This window comes from Meriones unguiculatus, chromosome 8, assembly GCF_030254825.1.
Source record: "Meriones unguiculatus strain TT.TT164.6M chromosome 8, Bangor_MerUng_6.1, whole genome shotgun sequence".
Lineage (NCBI taxonomy): Eukaryota > Metazoa > Chordata > Mammalia > Rodentia > Muridae > Meriones > Meriones unguiculatus.
Window position 1 is genome coordinate 74,855,631 of NC_083356.1, and position 17,321 is coordinate 74,872,951.

Sequence of the window (17,321 nt, forward strand, 5' to 3'; positions counted from 1 at the left end):
AGATGTGTGCCTGAAAGATGCGCACGCGCAGTCAGCTCGTGCTGGCTTCCCGTCTTCGCCAGCACCAGCATTATTTTTAGTGTTTTCGCTTTAGCAACTTGCTAAGCTCGCCGTGTACCGGCGTCAGTGCTAAGCATTATGTAATGTCGTCTTGATACACACCCCCAGGAGGGGACACTTATTTTGCAGATCAAGAAACCGACGGAGAGGACCTCCCAGTCCCTAAAGGTCGCAGGCTATGAAGGTCCTGACCCCTCCTTCTCTACCTGCGCCTGCTTTTCCACACATTCGTTTGTTTGTTGTTTACTTGTTTGTCTGCCACGAGTCTCACTAGTCCAGTCCGACTTGGAATTTGAATTCGAGGTCCTACCGCCTCTGTCCCTCATTGCATTAAGGTTATAGCCTGGGGTCACTATGTTCGGCCAAGCTAGAAAGCTTTTATTTTAAATTAATAACAACAACAACAACAATAATAATAACAATAAATAGCTCTTTTGACCCGAGGTCTTGCTTTGCAGCCCCAGCCAGCCTGGAACTAGGGATCCTCCTCCTTCTGCCTTCCCTGTGCTGGGTTTACGGCAGTTTTCCGACCAGTGAATTTACCCCCCGACCCTCGCTCCCTTCTGAGATACACCCCTGTCCTTCAGGGATAAGGCCCATCCTTGCGGCTCCACCTTTCCAGCCCCACATCCAGGCTTCCTAAGCAAGCATGCCCCAGCCGCGGGCATCCCAGCGCGCTCCCGCCAGGTTGAGCCTCTTGGGGCAATTAACTCCAGCCCCTGTGAAACGGGTCCCAGCGGAGCGAGGACACCTGGCACCTGGGCGGGCCGCACCCGGGAGTCCGGAGCCTCGGGGCCCCGCAGTCACCTGATTGCAGAGGGTGATGTAGTGATTTGGCGGCGGCGGTCCCTGGCGCCACCGTGCGGCCAGGCCTCAGTCCGCTGGACGCGAACTGTGGGGATGACCCCGGGCCGGGAGCGAAGTAAAGGGAGTTGCCGAGGCTAGCGGGGATTGAGGGGAGTCCTCGGTGGCAGGATGAGAGCAACCAGGCCAGACGTGGTGGCAGCGGCAGGCGGAACTCCGTGAGCTCCCAAATTAAGGGCTGGAGAGCTTGCTCGGCGGTTAAGAACGTGTGTAGCTTTTCCAGAGAACCCAGGTTCGGTTCCCAACTCCCACACGACGGCTCACAAACATCCGTAAACTTTCTAGGGGATCAGATGCCCTCTTTGGGCACACACCTAGCACACACACAAACACGCAGGCAAAACATTCATACACATGACACATGAAATTCAAATATATCGTTAAAATGGGGGGGGGTAATGTTCGTTCAGTGGTTAAGAGCGCTTGTTCTAGCAGAGGGCCCGGGTTCGATTCCTAGCCCCCACCAGACACAATGCTCGTAATTCCAGTCCGTGGGACAGTGGTGGCCTCGGGAAGGTTATTTGGGATCTGACCGTCCCAGAGGTCCCCCGCCATGCCCCTGCCGGATAAACAGCCCAAGGAGCTCAGAATCGTTCCTTCCCGATGCCAGGGCCTGGGCATCGGGCCCGCGCTGCCCGGCGTCCCCTCGTGCCCGGGAGCCACGCGGCTGCAGCCCCAGCACGCGGCGGGCCGCAGCCCCCATCCCCGCGGCGCGACCTGCGCGCGAGGCGGGTTCCCGCGGCGCCCGCGGCCGCGATGAGGCCTCCGGACGTCCAGAGGGCGCTCTCCGCGGGACTGGCCAGCCGCCGGGCCTTCGCAGTCTTCAGCCCACAGCCGGGTCCCGAGGAGCCCGCGAGCCACCAAGTCCGCTCGCGGCTTTCGCGTTTTCGCCTTCCGTGAGTTGCCGAGAGGTGAGGGGGAGCCGGCGTGGTACCCGCCCCGGCAGCCCCGGTGGAGGAGGGCTGGACACTCGGAGAGGGTGGACTGCAGGGCTAGCGGCTACTTGCATGGAGTTACTGGCCTTGTGGTCAGGCGGGGCCACAGGATCAGATGCGTGGCTATACCTGCGGGGAAGGGGGTGGAGGAATGAGGGGCGATGGAGGGAGGGAGGGGTGTATTGAGGTGGGGGGAAGCTTTTCCCCGTACAGGGTTCACGGATTTAAGTGGAAGGCTGGGTGTGGTGCTGAGGTTATTTACACAATTTAGGGAGAGGGCAGCGGAATCCAGAACATTTGAAGTGTGTGCGAGGAGGGGCGGGCGCCCAGGAAGTCATGAGTAGAGAGAGAGGCAGAGGGTCGGGGTGGGAAGGTGTACTTGGGACCTCCAAAGTTGCAGAGATGGGTGGAAAGTTAAAGATCCGAAGGCAGGAGCGTGTCTGTGTGTGTCCTGTTCCCGGCAGCGGACGGGAAGAGCTGGCAACTCCCCCAGACTCCAGGACAAATGTGGCTTGTTCTTGCCAGGGCTAGGAGTGTGTTGCAGAGCTCTGCTCACTGTGCTGGGATGGGTGCTTTGGGAGGGAAGAGGAGCTGGGTTGACCCAGGAGCGACCTGATTTTACCACCTCCCTTCCCTCAGCTACCATGTTCAACCAGCAACTCCAGCAGCAGCAGCAGCAGCAGTTACAGCAGCTGCAGCAGCAGCAGCAGCAGCTACTGCAGCTTCAACAGCTGCTGCAGCAGTCCCCAGCACAGGCACCCTTGCCGATGCCTGTCAACCGGTGAGTTCCCCAATTGGGAGGCTGTGGGTCTGACACACACACCCGTGTTTTGGGGCCCGACGCACAGTGCCTGTTTTCTCTCCCAGGGCATCCTTGTTTGAGTATTAAATGTCATCAGTTTTCCACCTCGGAGGGCACCCTCTATCTGCCATTGAGAGGGAGAGAATGGAGGTGAGGGGTCTGCAGGTAGATGGCTTTCCCAGCAACCCTCTGACACCCCAATCCCATCACACAGGGGCCTCCCCCAGCAGTCAGCCCAGCAACAGCTTCTGAATCTCCAGGGCCTCCACTCCACCGCCCTGCTCAATGGCTCCATGCTGCAAAGAGCTTTGCTTCTGCAGCAGTTGCAAGGTATGGCAGTCCCCCGTGGCCTCCAGTTTCCTCCTACCCCACTCAGTCCTACCAGAGCACACAGTGGCCCCGAGAACATCCCTACAGATAAGGACACCAGGGCGCCCAGGAGATGAAAGTCCACAAGCTGCTCTGCCAAGTGCAGAGCCAGCGGCCGTCATGCTGGCCGATCCTGACTCTGCCCATAGGAAACCCTAAGGGGAGGCACACATTAACCCCTCTACAAATGAAAACAACAGCAGCCCGAGGCCCAGAAGACGCATCCTGTGCCCATAGTCACCACACAGGTAAAAGATGGTCCCTACCAGAACCATGGTGTGCATAGCCCTTCAAGCTGACCTTCAGTTGATGCATGGGTAATGGGAGAGAGAAAAATCCCATAACAGGTCACAGGATATACATATATTCATCATTTTTCTTTTTTCCGTTTTAAAAGCGATGCTTGAAAAATAAAGAGTTATGCTTGTCATAGTAAAAATAATGTGCTAAAATAGAAAAACCAACTACAGCAAAACGAGGGAGCTGGAGAGGTGGCCTCGTGGTTAAGTGTGCTTGCTGCTCTTCTAGAGGACCCAAGTTAGGGTCCAACACTCACATGGGGCAGCTCAAAGCCTGTAACTCCAGTTCCAGGGGTCTATCACCCTTACCCCTCCCTCCAAGGGCACCCCCTGATACAGGCCTAGCCATACCTACACACATACACATGAATTAAAACTTAAATCCTAAAAAGTAAAGTCTTTGAAAACAAACAAAAAACCCAAGTGGTTTGGAAAACGTCCCCTCACTGTCAGCAGGAAGTCACCAGGCAATATTTTGGTATAATACTAAAAAGAGGGTTTGTGTCTTGTTTTTATTTTATTTTCTGTTTTGCAGTGCTAGAATTTTTGTTTGTTTGTTTGTTTGTTTGTTGAAATAGGGTCTCACTCTGTACCCCTGGCTGGCTTAGAACTCACTCTGTAGGCCAGCTAGCTTCACACTCATAGAGCGCCAACTGTCGCTGCCTCCCTAGTGCTAGGATTAAAGGTGTGTGCTAGTATATTTGGCCTTGCTTTGAGACAAGGTCTCACTCGGTACCCCAGGCTGTCCTGGAACTTAGTGTGTAAGCCAGGGTGCTCTTGAATTCAGTCTTTCTACCTCATCCTTCAAGGACTGGGATTATAGGCATGAGCTGCCATACCCAGCCAGTATTCTGTTCAGGTTATTTATGATAGCTTTTAATTTTTCACTAGAGGTGTGTGTCCTTACGGAAAGCTCAGTTATCTCTCCCCCCACCCCTTTCTCCTTTTCTGTTTTCTATCCTAAATACCACTGGGATGAACATGACATTTGAGACTCTTTTCTCACCTTAGATTCCCACCATACAATGACTGTGTCGGGGGATGGGTATTTGATGGCTTTTGATAAGTATTGTGAAATTACTTTCCTAAGGACTGGACCAGTTTGCAATGCTACCAGCCACGTATGACAGTGCCAGCCTCAACGTGCCTACGGCAGCATTGGGTATTCTATGCTTTTTTATATTTATACCTATGTAAATGTGCGTGTGCATATCATTTACTAAGTTGGTTTGCAAAGGCTAAAGCTGTGTCTTGGATGTCTTAATTCACATTTCCACATGCTAGTGCAGCCCAAATGTTTTTATGCTTACCTATTAAACATTTGCATTTTATTTTATGACTTGTGCATGTCCTTTGTCCATTTCTGTTTGAGGGCATTCCATCTCTGTCTCACTGTTCATGGGCGCTAGATGGCTCATCTAGACTGTGCATATGTCTTTGTTGTACCTGTCTATCAGATACACTATTTCATGACTGTGAATCTTCATGTGACAGATGAGAGCAGGGGAACTGGTTTGCTCAAAGTGCCACAGGTAGTGCTACAGAGTCTGGACTTTCTAACTCGGCTGTTTGCACAACTGACCAATGCCTTTAAGCCTGTGCTGCCCTGCCCTGCATTACCCCTGAAGGCAATGTAGCAGGAAGTAAGATGGTGGTCCTAGGCCAGAGGTCTCTAGGGACACAGACCTCAGGGAAGGCCACTTGAAGGGGAGATAGGAAAGACTTAAAGGGAGGCCTGAAGGGAAGTGGTGGTGTACAGCAGCCTCACAGAGGGCACGGCATGTACAACAGCCCAGAGACGGGGTGCTTGAAGGACGGCACAGTCCTGGACTGTGAACAGGGCCATGTTCCTGGAGTGCAGTGTAAAGCATGTGAGGAGGTGGGTGGGGCCAGATCTTGCCTTAAAAGGAACAGGGAACTGTAGAAGGCTTTGGTCTGGGATGAGGTCAGAATGTAGCCTTAGCGAGATCCATTTGCTACAGTTCTATGGAGGGATAGAGTGTTTTCGGGAGAGGGAGAGGCTGGTTGGAAAGGCACGAGAGTGATAGAGTTGCTAGGACCTGGTGATGTCTTGGGGTTGGAGGGTAGTTTAAGGAGGGGTCTTGGAGCTAACAGGTGCCCCTCAGAGGCCTTCTCTGTTTTGTGTCTCTGTTTTGGTCAGTTATAGGAATAGCCACGTCTTCCTGGTACCCAGCAGGCTAGAGGGCAGTGAAAAGAGTGCCTAGCTCAGTGCCAGGGCCTTTCTTCACTGATAAAGAGAAGCCAGTGGGGGACCAAATGTTAAATGGTAGCTTGCTGCTTCTCCTGTCCCTGTGCTGAGTCTCTCACATACCCAAGGGCCTTACAGCGTGTCTAAGAACTAGATGGGGCAGATGGAGCAGAAACCCCGACCTAAGTCCTTTCTCACTGGTGCCCACAGTGGGCCTTGCCTTGGCTTTACTTTCCCTCTGCTGCTCTGGGTAAGAAGATTCCCCCTCTTGGGAATTATCTCTGATATTCCCATGATATTTGGGGGGACTGAACCCCTGCTATAATCTTGACCATTCAGCCATGGCGTGACCCCATCTTCTCACCTCTTCTTCCCCACAGGCAACCTCCGCGCTTACAACATGACAGCCCCAAGCGTGGCAGCTCCCAGCCTCACACCACCTCAGATGGTCACCCCAAACCTGCAACAGTTCTTTCCCCAGGCCACTCGCCAGTCCCTGCTGGGCCCTCCTCCTGTTGGGGTCCCAATAAATCCTTCTCAGGTCAGCCACTCAGGGAGGAACTACCAGAAACAGGCCAGAAACCACTCTTCCACCATCCCCAATCGCAAGGTGAGTAGTGCTTTGAGTGGCACCACGGTAGGAGTGGATGAAGCGTTACCCCAGCATCAGCCCAGCTTGGTCTCGCGCTGGCCTTTGGGCAGGTCATGCTCCCTCTCTGTACCCCAGCGTCTAGCATCTCCTGAACCTCAATATCTGTATGTTCTCGAGTGACTTTAGCCACACCCAAATACCACTACATTATTATTTAGGTACTATTTCTCTCTTAAACAAGTTCTTTGTGACTTCATTATCGTCATTTATTTTTACGTGTGCCAAGGTGGGCACGTGGCGGCCAGAGAACAAGATGTGCAGGTCCGTTTTCTCCTCTTACCATATGGGTCCTGGGCACAGAGGTCAGGTTATTAATTTTGACATCCAGTGCCTTTACCCCCTGAAACATGTCACTGGCGCTTAGTGATGTTTCTCTTGACATCAGCAATGTCTAGTAGAAACGAAATGAACCATGTATCTGATTTAAAATTTTTGATAACCGTGTTAAAAAGAAAAGGGTCAAGGTGTAATGACTGACAAGCGTTGGGGGTGAAAGATGGCTGCACACTCCAGACCATCTCAGCTATGCAGAAAGACCTTCAGATTTTAAAATTAAAATTAAAAGGAACAGATAAAAGTTAGTTTTACTGCCAGGTGTAGTCACATCCACCTATAACCTGACTACACCTATAACCTGGCACGAGAGGATCAGAGGTTCAAGGTCATCCTCAGCTACCTAGTGAGTTCCAGGCCAGCTGTCCTGAAACAGTCAAACAAAAATGAATAAAATAAAATTTACTAACATATTTTAGTTAATCTATTTTTTTAAAAGTTGCCGTTTTGACCTGTATAAGAAAAAAAAAAATAAATGAGCTGGGCTGTGGTGGTGCACACCTTTAATCCCAGCACTGGGGAGGCAGAGGCAGGCAAACCTGTGAGTTTGAGGCCAGCTTGGTCTACAGAGTGAGTTTCAGGTCAGCTAGGGCTACACAGAGAAACCCTGTTTGAAAAATATCAATAAATAAATGAATCAATAAGTAAGATGTTATATCCCGGCTGGAGAGGTAGCTGGAGAGGTGGTTAAGAGTACTGACCGCTCTTCCAGAAGATGAAGTTTCAAATCCCAGCACCCACATGGCAGCTCACAACTGCCTGTAACTCCAAGATCTGACACCCTTACACAGACATAAATGCAGGTAAAACACCAATCCACATAAGATGAAAATAAATTAATTATATTTAAAAAGATGTTATACCCCCCTTTGCTTGCTGATTGATTGATGTTTGTTTGTTAAGAGACAAGGGCTTCCTTATCTCATAAACTTAAAACACGTCTGTACCTCTATGTTGCCCAGCCTGGCCTCAAACTTCTGGCTCAATTGATCCTCCTGCCTCAGCCTCCCAAGTTCCTAAAACTACCAATATATTTCACCACACCCCATTTTGTCTTAAAAAAAAACAAAGAAAAACTCAAAGAACCACTAAATCTTCAATATGTAATGTGTCACTTAAACTTCCATCTTCCTCGAGACTCCATGTTTCAAGCGTTCGCCCGTGGCTAATGGTCATGTGGGACAGGCAGCTTGAAGTTACTTTTAAGGTGTGAGGCTGTGGCTCTGTGGTGGAGTGCAGGCCGGCGTGCTGGACGCTCTGGGTTCTGCGGAAGTGAGGAGGCATTGCATCGCTGCCTAAAAGTTTCAAAACTGTGCGATCCTCACACGTGGAACGAAGCGGAGTGCCGGGAGGCTTATGGTGTTACAGCTGTCTAAAGTCCCAGCCTGTGGCTGCTGGTGGGTTCAGTGCTTCATCTTACACATGCTGAGAGACTGAAAAGGAGCCTGCAGGCCTACGCGCACACAAGTACACACGCACACTTCCCCCCCAGAGAAGGCCTCAGCCTCTGCCCTTGTTAGGTCTGGCACACTAGGGTCTTGACCTGCCTGTGCTTCTGTTTTACATATACAGGTTAGAGTGGTTGAGGTAGGCACAGAGTCCAGGCCCCTGACTCCCTGTGTCTTCCAGGGCAAGAGCTGGGTAGTCTCTGAAGGACCTAGAGTCCTGAATGCGGGTTACAGATGTGTTTCCCACTGACACTGGAGGCCTTCCCAAGGTACCAAGGAAGAGGCTGGAGCCTGTACCCACTGTAAGCCGCTGGTCAGCAGTGCAGATGTGGCATCTGGGCTGGCCCTTCTGTGGGTCTTGGGTGTGTAAGAGATATTAATGCAATAACATGAAAGCAGTTAAGACCAGAAATAAGACCCTCAAAGATGGCAGCAAAACCCAGGAAATTCCACTAAAAGGGTCTAGACATAGTCTATGGGTAGGAGCTTCCTGCAAGAAACTTTGAGGTTTTGGTTGAAGGCTAGAGACAGGCAGAACCTGGGGGCTTGACTGGAGAAAGGACAGCAAGGGTGCACTGAGACAAACTAAAGGGTAGGAGAAAGGCTGAGTTCAGAAGGGGAAAAGGGAGGCAGAGGCCCAGGGTATGAAAGGAGCAGGAGTGGGCAGCTCCTGGCTTGGGCTTAGGAGAGTTCCAGGACGAGGAGACCCTGGGAGAGTTTAAGCCAAAGGCTTTCTCTGGCTGCTTATGGAACAAGGAATGTGAAGTCTAGATGGCTAGTGGAGCCCGCCCAGATTCGAAAAGCAGTCAGGAAGCTGGATGGACACCCCAGACAGTGGCTCTTGAGGTGTTTCAGGCTGTTTGCCCTTCATACCTTCAGCCAGGCCCCTTTAGTCCCTTGAGATGCTGACAGTCTTTCTTTTCTTTTTTTCCGAGATAGGGTTTCTCTGTGCAGCCCTGGCAGGCCTGGAACTCACATTGTAGCCCAGGCTGGCCTGGAACTCACAGAGATCTGCCAGCCTCTGCCTCCTGAGTGCTGGGATGACAGGAATGTGCCACCACTGCCTGGCAGTGACACTCTTTCTTGAGCAGGAGAGAGTTTGCAAGTGAGGTGGAGGTTAAAAAATGGTTTCTGAGGCTGGGCGGTGGTGGCTCACACCTTTGGACCCAGTACTCAGGCAGAGACAGGCGGATTTCTGAGTCTGAGGCCATCTTGGTCTACAGAGTTCCAAGACAGCTAGCTGCTCAGAGAAACCCTGTCTTGAACTTCCCTAACCTCTCCCCCCTCCAAAATGGTTTCTAAAAAGAAGCAGGATTCTTCTTCCCAGACGGTGCCTCTGGAAGACAGGGAAGACCCCACAGAGGGGTCTGAGGAAGCCGTAGAGCTCCAGATGGACACACCTGAAGGTAACAGACAAGGGGTTCTGTCCTTCACAAGGGACATCAGGGCAGGGGAGATCTTGGTGACACGGTGCCGGGCCATTTCCTGGAACTATGTTCCCTCACCTGCTGCCATTGCAGACCAAGATTCACTAGTCTACCCAGATGATATGGTGAGTGAGCCCCCAGAGCCTGAGCCCGAGCCCTTTGAGCCTGAGCCCTTTGAGGCATTGGAACCACCAGCCAAGAGGTTAAAGAGGTGAGTGATGCTGGCTACATGCTGGAGCTCAAAAGCCTGGAACTCAGTCCTGTAAAGTTAGGCCTCAGCCTCGACTTGGGGGAGGGTCAGATTCATCCCTGGGTCTACCTGAGGGTGAGCCACGTGGAGGCCAGGCTGGGCAGCTAGAAGGAAGGGTTCCTTGCAGGTGGTGCCAGGCTTATAGGGTTAATTCAAAACCTGTTGCAAGGTGGAGCTTCCCAGACTCCGAATTGTAAGTAGAGCTGGGATTAGGCCTCTCAGAAGATACAGCTTTGATCTTTGGTTCGCTTGTTTGTTTTGTTTTTGTTTTCTAAGACAATCTTAGCTGACCTGGAACTCACTATGTAGACCAGGCTGGACTCAAACTCTTAAGCGATCTGCCCATCCCTACCTCCACAGCTGGCTTTTTTATTATCTTTGGGTCTTTTGTAGCTCAGAGAAAGGTGCTACAGGGCAGCCACAAGCAAAGGTCCAGCCTCTTGTTCAGATGACAGCACTGAAGCAGACACAGACCCCAGATCAGCTGCCTGAGCCACCAGGAGCCTCAGTGCTGCCGCGTTTCCAGCCACAGGCTCCGCAGACGCAGCCAAAGCTGCAGAAGCAGGCACAGACACAGACGTCTGCAGAGCACTTAGCACCAGAGCAGAATCAGGTACAGTCAGCCCCCATGGCAGGCACAGCCACGGGAGACAGGCCCCCAGCAGCAAGCTCAGGCACGGACCCGGCCTCAGCCCCAGAGGCAGGTGCAGCCACAGAAGCAGGCCCAGACACAGACACGTCCACAGGTGTCCACCCAAGCACAACCCCAGGAGCAGACATCAGAGAAGACCCTGGAGCAGCCTCAGACCTGGCCACAGGAGCCAGTACCTCCAGCAGAACAAGCATCCGTTCTGGCCTGTACCACAGAACCACAGCCGTCACCTAATACTGCAGAAACTGGGAGAGGTAAGCGAGTGAGCAGCTGTGGACTCTCAGCCAGATCCAGCTTTGCCAAATCCTCCAATCTGGCACTGTCTGGCCTTGACTGGGAAATGAGAATTGGGCCTGGGGTCCAGATCTGGGACCATCCCCATCATGGCCTTCAAGGTCATGGCTTGACAGAGAAATCAGCTCTTGACTCTAGATCTTTCTGGACCCCAAATGGTAGACACACTCTGGGAAAGGAACATATCTGTCATTTCAGGCCCACAGGAAGCCTTGGTAGAACCAGTAAGTGCTCAGGGCAATGAAGACACGAGCCAGGAGGCGTCAGCTGGTGGCCTGGATGTGGGAGAATGTGAAAAAAGAGCAAGAGAAATGCTTGGGGTGCGTAGACCTCTCCCTGTGGGTCCTGACTCTTCTTTATAACAAAGCTTTAAGCCAGCCTCTCTGTTCTTCGGCGGGTCTCAGTTTCCCCATCCATTGCATGAGTGGCGGTATGGGTCAGACTTTAGAATTATGCAGAGCTAGGCTGGGAGAGGTGGTGGACATCTTTAGTCAGCCCTAGGGAAGCAGAGCAGGCTGATCTCTGCGAGTTGCAGGCCACCCTGGTCTGCACAGTGAGACATAAATACGATCTAGGTTCAAGTCCTGCCTATCATATTCTCTGTGTAAGTTTGGGCAGTCACATAAGTACGTAACCTAACCTAACCCAGACAGTATAAACTCATGCTCTGCGACTACCGTAGATGTGGGGGGCTGGGAGCTCCCTGAAGGTCACCATCCTGCAGAGCAGCGACAGCCGGGCTTTCAACACCACCTCTGGACCTCGCCCTGGGGACTCTGCCTCCGCCACCCCTGCCCTCTCGAGCACACCCTCCAGGCAAAACCTCCAGTTCTTCTGCTATATCTGCAAGGCCAGCTGCAGTAGCCAGCAGGTAACACAGGGCTGGCAGAGGAGGAGGGCTGGGCCTTCCAGGCCTGCCTTTTCTACACTGCCTAGGGGCTATACATCTGCTTAGACATATTTCCTGTTCCACTGGTAGAGCAGGATTCTTTTTTTAGGGTCAAGCAAAACCTGCTTCAAATCTGCTGTGACTGACCATCGTGGTCTCCAGAAGTAAACGCCACTCTTGGCTCTTTTCCTCTTGGGTTCAGTGAGGACAGCCAAGAGCTTACCTCACTGTGCATCTTAGGACTTAGTAATTGACACTGAAGGTCTGGGCCTCGGTCTGGCCCAAGCCAGTGCAGCATTAATAGTAATAGTAGTCTTATCTGGGCTAACTCCAGCTAGTTGGGAGGCTGAGGCAGGAGGCTCATGGGGTTAAAGGCAATCTGGTTGACTCCTGAGAGCCTTTCTCAGAAGGAAAAAGAAGGAAACAGGGTGCAAGCTGGGGATACGGCTCAGCCCCTGCATAACCTGCGAGAGGCAGAATAAATGAGTAAATGAATAGTGGTCTTGGCTGGGACTGTCAGTTGCTCCCAGCTGCTGGAGGTTGAAATTGGAAGATCACATGAGCATGTGAGTTTCAGATCAACCTGGGAAATATAGCAAAAACTCAGTATCTATCTTTTTTTTCCCAAAGATGTACTTAGTATGTATACAATGTTCTGTTTACATGTATTCCTGCACACCAGAAGAGGGCATCGGATCTCATAAATGGTTGTGTGGTTGCTGGGAATGGAACTCAGGACCTCTGGAAGAGCAGACAGTGCTCTTAAACTCTGAACCATCTCTCCAGCCCCAATATCTAGCTTTAAATTATTAAAAAAAAAAAAAAAAAAAAACTTGAAAAGAAAGTCCTGTTGCTGGGCACAGTGACACACTCCTGTAATCCCAGCACTTGGGAGAAAGAGACAGGCAGAGCTCTGTGAGTTCAAGGCCAACCTGGTCTATAAATCAAGTCCAGGATAGCCAAGGCTACACAGAGGAACCCTATCTCGGAACAAAACAAAACAATGAAAAAGGAGGCTGGAGAGATGGCCCGGGGGTTAAGAGCACTGTCTGTTCTTCAGAGGTCCTGAGTTCAATTCCAGCAACCACACAGTGGCTCACAGACATCTATAATGTGATCTGGTGCCCTCTTCTGGCTTGCAGGTGTATATGCAGATAGAGCACACACTCATATACATTAAAATCTTTTAAAAAAGAAAAAATGTTTATTTTTATTTTATGTGTACGAGTATTAGGCCCATATGTCTATACACTACACGGGTCTAATGCACACAGAAGCCAGAAGAAGACATCGGGTCCAACTGGAGTTACAGATGGCTGTGAGTTGCCACATAGGTGCCGAGAATTGAACCTGAGCTTCAGGAAGAGCTACCATCTCCACAGCTCCCCCAGTTTCTTTTCATGCGCTTAATATTATTACCAGTAGCCATTGTCACTGTGACTGTGCTCCTTATCTGAGCAGGGCCACCTAGAGCCATGATCCTTATCATGAAAGCACTCATGGAAATGCCTCAGCTTACCATCCCTGCCCTGGCCTACCCTGAGCTGTGTAAAGTAATGCCGGTTTTGGTGGAGTCATGAGGAGCAGAGATGCAGGGTGGCCATGACGTTTGGTGTGTCCTCCCCTTGGCTGTGGCTCATGACCGCCTCTTGCTCATCCATGCTCCAGGAGTTCCAGGATCACATGTCAGAGGCCCAGCACCAACAGCGGCTTGGGGAAATGCAGCACTCGAACCAGACCTGCCTGCTGTCCCTGCTGCCCGTGCCGCGGGACATCCTGGAGAGAGAGGCCGAGTAAGTACAGGCTGGCAGAGCCTCGTGGCGGTTAGTCAGCCTCCCGGGCCCAGCCCAGGATATACGCTCCTCAAGGTCAGCCTGAAAGCCAAACATTGCTCTGCACACCACTAACTCTGATCTTGGTCCTCAGTTTCTGTCTATAAAATGTCTCATTGGGGAGGAGGGTCCTAAGGTTCCTTTGAGGTAAGAGCAGGAAACTTCTGTGGAAGGGAGGAGGGTTATAATACAGGGCCCTGCCCCTCTGGTCTGTGTGCTGGCCCCAACCACAGAAGTACAATGGCTAAGCATTGGGTCCTCTTGTGGCCTGGGGTTAGACTTTTCCCGAGTCCTCCTTCCATCATCACAGGGGGTGTGGTTGGTCTGAAATGTCTACCCTGGAATCTGGAACCAGCCCTTGTGAGAAGGCTTGGTAGGAAGCTAAAAGGAGCTACCAGGCCCCAGTGGGGTGTCACAGGCCTGCAGGGCTGGGAAGTATCATTGGCGAAGGCTGAACTGTGTAGACTTAGGCACCGGGAGATAAGGGCTGTGTCACAGTGGTTGCCAGAGCTCCCAGCTTTTCAGGAGAATCAGGGAACCTGGATAGCTTATGAAGCCTCTCAATTGCAGAGTGTCACCAACAAAGCCAGATGCAGTGACACCTGTGATCCCAGCACACTGGAAGGCTGAGACAGGGATCAAGAGTTTAAGGCCAGCTATAAATGAGATCTCAGAGTTGACTTACTTAGAATTACTTATTCCGAAGGAAGCCCTGTTGAAGACAAATGAAACCCTTTCTGAAACAGTTTCTCCAACAGTTGTCTGAGCCAATGGTTGGGACGCCTCCTGAGGAGGAGGAGACAGCAGGGACTCTCGGCTACTCTGCTTTCCGCCTGGCTGACAGGAAGCTCATGTCTGCTAGCTCTCCCTTAGAAGAGTCAGAAATCGCTACTCTGTCCTTTGTCTTTTTGATGCTGCAGCTAGGACTCTGGCCCCTTGTAGCAAGCACCAATCTGCTGACCCACGCCCTAGCTTCTAAGATGCATTACTCTTGCAGAGCACTCCAGAACATAGCATCATGCCCTGCTTGTTTTCATTGTCACAGAGACCCTCCACCGAAACGCTGGTGCAGCACCTGCCAGGTGTACTATATAGGAGACCTGATTCAGCACCGCAGGACACAGGAACACAAGGTCTGAGAGCCACGTGTGCTGCAGAGGCATCTGTGTGCACCACGTCCAAGCCAGGGCGGGGGAGGGAGTCCAGAGTGGGAGTGGGAGGTAGGGTCTATTCTTGTCTCCATGTGACTATCACTTGTGTGGCTTCTGGTGAGTCAGTCAGTGTTCCTTGTTGGGCTTTCCTTTGCCCATCTGTTCAGTGGAGGCACCCTGCTGTTCAGCCCCTAGCCTCTTGGGGTGTCTTTGGTGCTGTCCTCTTCCTATCCTGTCTCTGTTGCCACCTACCAGCCCACACAGTGAAGAGAAGTGATCTGCATGTCCCAGTGGGGTGGGGGTGGGGTGGCAGAGCTGAGTTGGCCTGCAGGTTTGAGAAACAAGGTCTCATTGGCCACTGATAGGGTGGCTTGTACCTGGGGATGCTACCGTGTGTCACAGGACCCGCCTTCCTTTCCCCAGATTGCCAAACAGTCCCTGAGGCCCTTCTGCACCGTATGCAATCGTTATTTCAGGACCCCTCGGAAGTTTGTGGAGCATGTGAAGTCTCAGGGTCACAAAGACAAAGCCAAGGAGGTAACCCCAGCTGCCTCAGTACAGCGCAAAGCCTTCCCCCAAGAGCACAGAGTCAGAGCAGGCAGAGGGCCTAGAACCTTCAGGGGTGGGTGTTTCCTCAGCTGCCCGTAGCCGACCTAAGCCCCTCACGTGTGCCTTGGACAGGTCAAGACATTTGAAAAGGAAGTAGCCAGCCCAGATGATGACCACTTCATCACAGTGGATGCCGTGGGCTGCTTCGAGAGTGATCAAAAAGAGGACGAGGATGATGACGATGATGACGAAGAGATTGAGGCTGAAGAGGAATTCTGCAAGCAGGTGAGTGGGGTGGGCTGTTCGTGGCTACCAGAGCCCAGAGGGGCTCTCCCACTCCTTGAGGGACCCAGACACCATGGGCATTTGTAGGCACAAATACAACGCAATTTGGGTTATGTCATGTGACCATGGAACTAAGCAGATTGACAGTTTATGCAAGGGCCTTAAATACTGTCTGAGACACTGACTGAGGGAAAGGAAGAGCAGAGGGACCACTGTTTAGCCAGGCACAGAAGGCATGCACAGCAGACCGTCCACAATCCTGTGAGGCTTTGTGTAAGATGTTTAAGAAAAAAAGAAAATGTGGGCTGGAGAGATGGCTTAGTGGTTAAGAGGACTGTCTGCTCTTCCAGAGGTCCTGAGTTCAATTCCCAGCAAAGCAACCACATGGTGCCTCACAACCATCTATACTGTGCTCTCATGCTCTTTTCTGGCATGCAGGTGTGCATGCAGATAGAGCCCTCATCTACATAAAATAAATAAATCTTAAAAAAAATAAATAAATAAAAGAAATCCAGGGTAGATCGGAGGTGGGGTGGGGAGAAGGCAGAGGACTAGGAATTACAGTCCAGTGCTAGGGTGCTTGCCTAGCTTATACAAAGCCCTGGATTCAATCTCCATTACCCTGGGGAGCTGGGGTCAGAGGCTGCAGCAAGAAGGAGTAGGAGGCAGGAGGACTGAGACAAAAAAGGGGGGGATGGAGAGAAGACTCTGTGTGGAAAGCACGTGCTGGTTCACCCATGTCAGGTCACCCATCGCTGCCTGTACCTCCAGCTCCTGGAGCTTTGACACCACTAGCCTCTGACACCACTAGCTTTGACCCATGCTCTGACACGCTCAAGTGTATTGGAAAAGCAGCCTAAGAGAGGAAGGGTTTATTTTGGTTGGGGAAAGGAGCTAAGTGAAATCCACAAGGCGTACATTGGAGGGACATTCGGGAGGCAAGATTAGCATGTGCCAAGGCTGAGCCGGCCACCCTTATTGACCTGCAAGCCGAAGGGCATGGTTTTGCTCTGGAGGCTGTGGGTGAGCTGCAGGCCCCTGACCCGTGTGCCAGTGGGGCCCGAGGCACTACATCTGTGAGTCCTTACTCTGTCTCCAGGTGAGGTCAAGAGATATGTCTTTAGAAGAAGGGAAGGGCTCAGAGACTTACACGCCCAACACGGCTTACGGTAAGACCCCAGGCTAAGCCCCCGGTCTCAGCCACAGCACTCCAGCCGGGCACCCCACCTCTTCTCCCACCAAGGGCAGAATCGACTCCCAGCTGGTGAGGGCAATTTAAGTATGCAGATCCTGGTGTTTGTTTCCAGGTATGGACTTCCTGGTGCCAGTGATGGGCTATGTCTGCCGCGTCTGTCACAAGTTCTATGACAGCAACTCGGAATTGAGGTTCTCCCATTGCAAGTCCCTGGCTCACTTTGAGAACCTGCAGGTGAGTGGTGGTCTCACTGCCCTGCCCAGGAGCACCGTCTCCATCCAGGCTGGTGGGTATGGCCAGCAGCTATCTGCTGCTGTACCAAGCTAGTTCCTAAGCATACTCCCTCAGTAGGGATGGACTCAGGCTTGGCTCTTTGTGTTATGTCCATGTGCGTGTGTGTGTTGGGGGTTGGGGCTGCTGATGGCCAGGAGTACCCTAGACTAGGCCTATAACTTGAAAACTTTTGTATCCAGAAATACAAAGAAGCCAAGAACCCCAGCCTTGCTACCCGGCCTGGGAATCGCAGGTGTGCGATCAATGCTCGCAATGCCTTGACTGCGCTGTTCAGCTCTAGCAGTGGCAGTGGCCGCCAGCCCTGCCCCCAGGACACAGTGAAAATACCCAGTCAGGTGAAGCCTGGATCCCCCAGACCTCCTCTTCCCCTTCGGCGCTCAACTCGCCTTAAAACCTGATAGAGGGAGCTCTGGCCACCCAGCCTGAGTAAGGCCGGATCTGCTAATGCTTTCTATGTATGTGGAGAATGTTCATGTGGTTGGGGTTTTTAATTCAACATCCAATAAAGAGTCAGTTGTTTGGCTGTGCAGTC

At 51.9% G+C, this 17,321-nt stretch overlaps 1 protein-coding gene across 8 annotated transcripts; it reads left to right on the forward strand.

Annotated features, from left to right (window-relative positions):
* The first annotated feature begins 1,689 nt into the window (after positions 1 to 1,689).
* On the forward strand, positions 1,690 to 17,312 carry Ciz1 (CDKN1A interacting zinc finger protein 1). 8 transcript variants are annotated; one of them, XM_060389928.1, is made up of 18 exons: positions 1,690 to 1,835; positions 2,499 to 2,640; positions 2,876 to 2,991; positions 4,420 to 4,491; positions 5,919 to 6,148; positions 9,278 to 9,377; positions 9,492 to 9,609; positions 10,042 to 10,261; positions 10,395 to 10,554; positions 10,793 to 10,914; positions 11,277 to 11,465; positions 13,152 to 13,276; positions 14,361 to 14,448; positions 14,890 to 15,003; positions 15,148 to 15,300; positions 16,400 to 16,469; positions 16,608 to 16,729; positions 16,969 to 17,312. In XM_060389928.1, exons 2-18 carry the CDS (start codon positions 2,504 to 2,506, stop codon positions 17,185 to 17,187), a joined length of 2,355 nt encoding a protein of 784 aa, XP_060245911.1. In that variant the 5' UTR covers positions 1,690 to 1,835; positions 2,499 to 2,503; the 3' UTR covers positions 17,188 to 17,312. The 8 variants fall into 8 exon arrangements, 7 of the variants coding, with proteins under 7 accessions (XP_060245911.1, XP_021513622.1, XP_021513691.1 ...); XM_021657947.2 differs by having other exon boundaries at positions 9,284 to 9,377; XM_021658016.2 differs by having other exon boundaries at positions 9,299 to 9,377.
* The last annotated feature ends 9 nt before the right edge of the window (positions 17,313 to 17,321 follow it).

Coding starts and splice junctions, on each gene's coding strand:
- Ciz1 (XM_021657795.2), top strand. CDS start 2,504: ATGTTCAACCAGCAACTCCAGCAGCAGCAGCAGCAGCAGTTACAGCAG. Junction 2,641..2,875: donor TTGCCGATGCCTGTCAACCG/GTGAGTTCCCCA, acceptor CCCATCACACAG/GGGCCTCCCCCAGCAGTCAG. Junction 10,262..10,394: donor TAGCACCAGAGCAGAATCAG/GTACAGTCAGCC, acceptor ACACGTCCACAG/GTGTCCACCCAAGCACAACC.